This window comes from Cucurbita maxima, unplaced genomic scaffold (genome assembly GCF_002738345.1).
Source record: "Cucurbita maxima cultivar Rimu unplaced genomic scaffold, Cmax_1.0 Cma_Scf00023, whole genome shotgun sequence".
Lineage (NCBI taxonomy): Eukaryota > Viridiplantae > Streptophyta > Magnoliopsida > Cucurbitales > Cucurbitaceae > Cucurbita > Cucurbita maxima.
The window spans coordinates 3,338,990-3,346,456 of record NW_019272039.1 but is presented as its reverse complement, the minus strand read 5'-3'; the positions used below and the strand labels follow the sequence as shown (position 1 = coordinate 3,346,456).

Here is a 7,467-nt window from a genome sequence, read left to right as displayed (position 1 = left end):
TTTTTTTTTTTGGGGGGGGGGGAATAATTTATATGTATTCTTTTATTCTAAAATTATTTTTTAGAAGATTAAAAACAAAATTATTTAATTATATATGTTCCCAGAGAATTGATATTAATTATAAAGGATAGCAAGATATAAAAAAAGAAAAAAAGAAAAAAAAAAGAGACGTAATTATAAATTAAGAAAAGGATAAAAAAGGAAAAAAGAATTAAAATGAAGAAGAGCATCCTTTACGGTGCCCAAGAAAGAGATGCCAAAACGTAAGATTTTGGATTTTATAAACATTATACCAAAATTGCCATCTGCCATCTCATTTTGGAACCTTTTGGAGATGGCTCCATCTGCCATTTTTCATTAACCCCAAAATACCCCCCATTGCCTTCTTAGCCAATTTTCCTCACTTTTTCTTTTTTTAATTTTAATCAATAAATACAAAATAATAACAAATAAATGAAATAACTCATTTTTGTAAATAACTTCAATATGTCCCTTTTTGGTCAGACAATTAATGGCCATAGCAATTTTCCTTATTTTAATTAAACATTTATTAAATAAATAAATATATATATATATATATAAGCAAGATTTTGGACCTGCCCACCAATATAATTTTCGTCCACAATCACGTATAGTTAATGGGGAGAAATCTCTTCTAACTCTCTCTCGAACCTCATTTAGGATGGGTACGTGAATGGTAATGGCAATAGCATTGAAACGATAAAATCGAGGAAATCTTTAGGAAAAAAGTAGGTCATACAATTGTAGAAGATTGCACGTAACTTGAATTTTAAACGAGTCGACTCGATGTTGCATTTTCTAAATTTTGTTTCGATCTTATCTATATCAATATTAATGGCGTAAAAACATAGGTAGAAATGAAAATGAGAAAAAAGGTTATAAAAGCATGAAAAACAAAATTCAATCAGGGCTGCTAAGCGATTGACTGAACTAATATCCATGTCAATATCAATGTCCAAAGCCTATTAGTAGTTATGCTTTCAAATGTTTCATGATACACATTTATGATAAACATTTATCACGCTTAACTCCTCGTGGTTTTTGCAGCTTTTAAGTCTACATGTGCATTTGAACTATTTTTAAATGTATTTTTTTATTAATATTTTTAAAATTCAAAAAAATATTTTGAAAACTAATAGATTAGTTTTTAAAAATTTGTAATAATCAAATAATTATAAACCAATTGTCTTTTTTGTTTTTTTTTTTTTCTAAGAATGAGATAATATAACATTTNGTAGTCTGATGGGCCAAGACAAGTATGGGCTTTAGAAGAAACATGACCCACAAATCGAAAAAATGTAAAATAATTTATTTTCCATTTATTTTTCACACAACAGTTAGGATGTAATTACCATTACTTTTTTAATCTCCAAACAGTAACACATGAGAATTTATCTCGTTACAAGCCAGTTGAATTATTTCATTCCGTGTAGTTACGGTATGATAAATATAGCATAAGAGTGACGACTCGATTTTTAATTTATTGGTGTTCGTTTCTTTCTGCTTCTCCCAACTCTCAGTTACTACAAACATTGAATTATCACGTGGCTGCTAAAGCAAGCCAAGCTTCATACGGGTGTTAAGGCCAACGGAGAGTACACACTATTACGCAATTAAATTAGGTTATTAGGTTTGCTTTGAGTTGATAACTTAAGGGCTAAGTTTTTTTTTTTTTTTTCGTGCAAGTTATGTATAAATTTCTTCCATGTAAATAATAATAATTATTATTATTAACAATATTTTAAATTTAAGGAGAAATCTCTATTGGGTGGGAGAGTGATGTTTGATAAAAATATATATATACTGATAATATGTCTCAATATAAAATTATGAATAAACACAACACTGATATTAATGAATAATTAATGGTAGTGTGGAATTTAATATTAGGAAAGCTACAAATTAAAGTTGAAAAAAATGACAATATTTGACTATGATGTTTAATAATAATAAAAGAATACAACTAATTTTAAAAATACCTCTCAAATATGGACAAAATGTGACAAATAAACTAAATAAACACATTAAAATATAATTAATATTCATTAATTTGATTTAAATCTCATTTCAACTTTAACTCACACGCGTCAATTGGCGAAATATTCTTAGAATATGTGTCTTAAAATTGTCCGGTCAAAACTACAGTAGTGGTGTCTTAAAATTGTCCGGTCAAAACTACAGTAGTAATAGCCGCTATCAATAGTATCATAGCTAGACACTCAAGACTGTACAAAGAGCTATCAATAGTATCATAGCTAGACACTCAAGACTGTACAAAGACATTGACCCTGAAAGTCAGCTGAGTGGTGAGGTGTGAGATCCTATATCGAGCTCACGACCAACGAGGCCGAGGCTGATGCTGGACTCGGAGAGAGGAGAAAATTGGAATAAATTTATTGATCATCATTAAAATTTGAAGGCCTACTACTGAGGTGTCTCCTAAACATTACACATTTTTCCCCAGCCATAAATTTCTACCGTTAAACATATATGTGAATTTGTATATAATATACATTCATATATTTACCTCTTTACAAAAGCAGATTCATGATTTTCTTCCTAAAATTCCTTCATTGATTCTTCTCTTTCAAATGCTCAACCTCCAAATTCCCAGAACAGGGCTGCTGTTTCATGATCTTCACACAACTCTTCGTCTTCCCCACATGAATTTTGAGATAGAAATTCAAGAAAAGCAGCAAAATGGCTCCATTCAGCACCGAATTGAAACCCCAAGCTCGGATTCCATTGCACCCACCTTTCATAAAATGCAGCATCAACACACCCACATGGCACGCCAGATTGCAACCCAACAACGCAATTTGACAGTTCATAACAAAAGGGAAACACGCCCTTCGCAATCCGATCGCCGTCCAAAATCTGTACCCGTAAACCACTGCGTATAGGAGCGAAGTCGAGAGAATCGCCAGAACCTGAAAAGACTGTGAAAATTCAAGCCAGAGGAACGACATAAACGTTGAAATCGAGTGGTTGAAGAGCTGGAAGAAGGAGAGCTGGCGACGGCGAAGAATGGTGAAAATGGTGCGGAACATGTGGAAGAATCGAGACAAATAGTAGATGTAGGACCAGAAGAAAACGCGGCCGGAAGGGCGAGTGCCTAAAGGGAAACAGAGGAGCCATTGGAGGGGAGTTTTGGAGCGCCGCCAGAACCACCGGGTGTCGCGGATCTCAGCAGCGGAGGAGAGGAGGATACCTGCGGAGATTAGAGTGGAGATGAGGGCCATGGAGAGACAATGAATGGCCGGAATGGGGCCGAGAGGTACGGGGCGGCCGGGACGGAGGAGGAGGCTGAGAAAGAGATGGATGGCGATGGAGAAGGCGAGGTAAAAGACGATAGAGGAGAAGAGGAAGGACCAAGTGGAACCCCATGAATGGGTATGGCTCCACCGGAATCCGACGATCGAGGGGTGCTCGGAGAGCCAGTAGGTTAAATCGGTGATCGGCATGATTCCGGCCTGCATCGCCGTCGACGTTGAGAGGGAACGATCAGACGGCGGAGCGTGGGATTTACGTGAAAATCATGGGGAAGCCATGGAAATGGCGAAATCGGAGAGAACTTTTAGGGAAAAAGGGGAAAGGGAGTCTGTTCGAGAGATGTAGAAATTTTGGGCCATTTTTTAGCGGAAACGTGTGGGTCTAAATGCAAATGGCTTAATTTTTTTTCCCTTTTTCTTATTTTTGCTTTTAACCTTCCACACGTGTAAACCTCTCTCACACGTGCTGCCTCATCTCCCCTTTTATTCCCTTTACGCCCATAGATTTAATTATAATATTACCAAATTAGACACGACGTGGACGTGGAATTTTAGAGCGGAGAATTTCACACGTGAAACTCGTGAGAATTTATCATTTTTATTTTTATGCAATAATTTGGTTTTATTCTTTCAAATAATGTGTTTAAAACGATAGAAAATAATATTTGATTCTCAAATAATATATAAATTAGGTCATGCATTTAACCCAATAAAAATGGAACAATTTTTTAGGTATGACTAAACTATGTGTATTAAATAACAAAATTAACCATTTATTATTAGATTATAGGTTAACCATCTACCTCTTATGAGTTTGTTAGGCATGAATAAACTTTATAAGTATTAAATTAAAATATTTCAAAGCAAAACATAATTAATTAATAATTGATAGTTAATTATAGGTTCAGCCATCTCACTTTTTATGAGTTTGTTTATTATTATTATTATTTTATAATTTTAAACAAAATTAATTCATCTCTAACATTCCCTACTACATAATTTTTAATTTTCCATTTTATTTTTGGTATATGTTTATTGGTAATTTTTAATAGAGTTTGTAGCACGCTGACTTTTAAGGCTATTTCAAGTTGAATGAACAGAGCATTAATAACACAAATTTATTGCTGACTCCCTTATTTAAGAATTAGAATCCAAAATTGACACCTACTGATTCCCATTTTCCTGCCACTAGGATGTATATTCAACCCGACAACTCGGATCAACTCAACCCGAACTATAAGGGTTGAGTTGGATTGAATTAGCTTTTCGGGTTGGTTTTAGTTCATTTTTCTGAACCCGAACTGATTCGGTTCGGTTTCGGATTCATAGGACAAAGCTCTTGAGTTAACCGGAGCCAAATAAAAATATATAAAATATACTAAAAAGTTTATATTAATGATGTGTTTGCCAAAGTGGTACTTTGTGTTAATTTAAAACGCTGTACTTTTAAATAAAAATTAGTTTATAAAATTGAGAAATTTAATTCTACATCCTAACATATTTATTATCGTGAACTTTTAATTAATCACTTGTATCCTAATCATTATAAATTGTGGATAAATAATTTTTTTCAATAACTGCACCTAATTCAAGTTGGGTTGTGAAAAATTTTGGATTGAGTAAAAAAAAAGTATCCTAATCATAAATTGTGGATAAATAATTTTTTTAAAAAATCTCTCACCCAACCCAGACATGTACACTCCTACCTGCCACTACCATGATCACAACAGGATCCTTTCAGCCTGTTTTTGTCAGAGTTATAGAAAAGAAATGTGCATACGGTTGGTATAACAAATGACCTTCGATTCGTTTAAGATATTTTAGTTGATCATATATTCGTGATAACTCTCGTTGTAGTGAGAAATAAACTAATAAACTGAGTTGGAGACTGGGACTAAGTTAGAATCATATTATAATGAAAGAAAAAAACAAAATTTTTGAATGTTTAAAAATAATATAAAAGATTAGGAGTATTTGATTTGCATGTTTATCCATCCAATCAATTAAATGCAATTAAGATTGGTTGAAACGTGTCCAATTATATTAAATTCAATGTTCCTAAGCGGTCTTTCATCCTATTTTTATATTTCCTATGTGCATATAGGGTTGCCACAATTTTAATGTCCACTATCCTTTCTTTAATTCATTTGAGTTTTATAAATTAATTTATTGTTTTTTAAATTTATATTCTTTAGGGATCCTAAAAGATGAAATAAATAGGAGCCGTCGGATTGGGGGATCTCAAACGCAGCGTTTCGTCGTAATGAATTAAATAATAATTATAAAAAAAAAAAAAAAAAAAAAAAAAAACCCACAAAAATAAGGCTCCTCTACACCTTTCTTTAATGTGCAAGTCGGTAGAGCTCCTGATTTCAGAAGATTCTGTCGATCGGCAACACCAACATCGATTTTGTTCTTCTTCCACGTTGCTCTGCTACGCTTCTTCTTTCCACAATTTCTGAGTTCGATTCTCTCAAGGTCGATCGGACACTCTTTTTCTCTTCATTTTCATCTATTTGCGTTGAATTTTAGCTGTTTCTCTTCTTTAATCTCTGCGTTTCTTGTTTTTTTTTTTTTTTTTTGTTTTTTCCCTTTAGCATCCGTGTTGGGTTGGGATTTGAGAATTGAGGGTTTCTTTTCGTCTGTTCTTTGCTTGGTTTGGATCATCCTCACCTGATTTGTTTGTTAGTTTTGATGATTTTGATCTTGATGCTACGGTATGAAGTTGTTGAATCTTATTCTGATTTGGTTTCGTTTGGAATCAATGGTGGTTATAGCTGCTTATATTTAGGGCGGTAAATTAGAATGGCGAGCGAGTTTGGAGAATCAACAAGCGTGCCAAATCAAAACCCCTCTTCGTCCAGTAACAATGATATTGGCGATTTCGAATGCAATATTTGTTTCGAGTTAGCTCAAGATCCAATTATCACTCTCTGTGGCCATCTCTTTTGCTGGCCTTGTCTGTATAGATGGCTGCATTATCACTCACAATGTCAAGAATGTCCTGTTTGTAAGGCTCTTATTCAGCGGGAGAAATTGATTCCTCTTTATGGTAGGGGAAAGGTACCATCTGACCCGAGATTGAAGAGATATTCTGGTATGGATGTTCCGAGTCGCCCTGCTGGTCAAAGGCCTCAAACAGCACCTCCCCCTGTTGCTAATGACTTTGCAAACTATGGGTTTGGATTCACTGGTGGCTTTATGCCAATGTCAACAGCAAGGATTGGCAACTTCACCTTGGCGACTGCTTTTGGTGGTCTGATCCCATCTTTATTCAATATCCAGTTTCATGGATTTCCTGATGCTACAGTTTATGGGACTACTTCTGGTTACCCCCCCTATGCATTCAACACATTCCATGGGGGTCATGGCCACCATTTTCAGCAACCGACGAGTCAAGGTCAGCATGCTGATAATGTACTCAAAAACCTCCTTTTACTCGTTGGTGTCTTTGTGATTCTTGCCTTGCTTTGGTGGTAGAACGGATCTTTCATTTTGGTTGAAATAGCACAAGTGTAGAGATTTCATTTAGTGCTTATGAAGTAGATTTGCTAATATACATATGTGCATGCTTGATCTTACTTCCTGTGAGGTTCCCGTTTGTTCTTGTTATTGATATCCCAAATGACTTCTGGATGTTTCTTCCTTCCCACGAACCAGCCCATATTCATCCCTTGCCACAGGAAATTTCCTTACCTCAACAGTAATAAAGTTCAGCTGTAATTTATTGATCCAGTGATTACTGATCTTCCCCGTCAAATTTTCTATCTTCATATGATTGTGTAATGCATCTGAACATCAAAGATAGTTCTTTTTTTCATTTTTTTTTTTGGGGTTTGGGAAATTTTGCTCACAAAAACTATTGAAACTTCTTTACTTCAAGTTCTTTTGGCTACCTGGTAACATTAATAGGCATGGCTGTTCCTTTAACTGGATTCTGGTTGGAAGGATGTGCTTATTGATGGTTTGTTGCCATGAAAGTTCAGAGTGGTAACTGTGTCAAAGCCTACCCTCCCGCTAGCAAACATTGTTCTTTTTGGACTTTTTCTTCTTTTTCTTGTGGGTTTTCCCTCAAGGTTTTAAAATGTGTGTACTAGGAAGAAGTTTTTCCACCCTTATAAAGAAGGAATGCTTCGTTCCCTTCCTCAACCAACGTGAGATCTCACAAATTATC

General features: G+C 34.7%; 2 protein-coding genes across 2 annotated transcripts; one reads left to right on the top strand and one right to left on the bottom strand.

Moving 5' to 3' along the window:
• Window positions 1-2,395: 2,395 nt before the first annotated feature.
• LOC111497497 (elongation of fatty acids protein 3-like) lies at window positions 2,396-3,661 on the bottom strand. Its single transcript, XM_023148309.1, has one exon. The coding sequence runs from the start codon at window positions 3,498-3,500 to the stop codon at window positions 2,592-2,594; it is 909 nt and encodes a 302-aa protein (XP_023004077.1). The 5' UTR covers window positions 3,501-3,661; the 3' UTR covers window positions 2,396-2,591.
• Window positions 3,662-5,628: 1,967 nt separating this feature from the next.
• LOC111497500 (E3 ubiquitin-protein ligase RNF185) lies at window positions 5,629-7,024 on the top strand. The gene is made up of 2 exons (XM_023148314.1): window positions 5,629-5,771; window positions 6,071-7,024. Exon 2 carries the CDS (start codon window positions 6,099-6,101, stop codon window positions 6,771-6,773), a length of 675 nt encoding a protein of 224 aa, XP_023004082.1. The 5' UTR covers window positions 5,629-5,771; window positions 6,071-6,098; the 3' UTR covers window positions 6,774-7,024.
• Window positions 7,025-7,467: the final 443 nt, after the last annotated feature.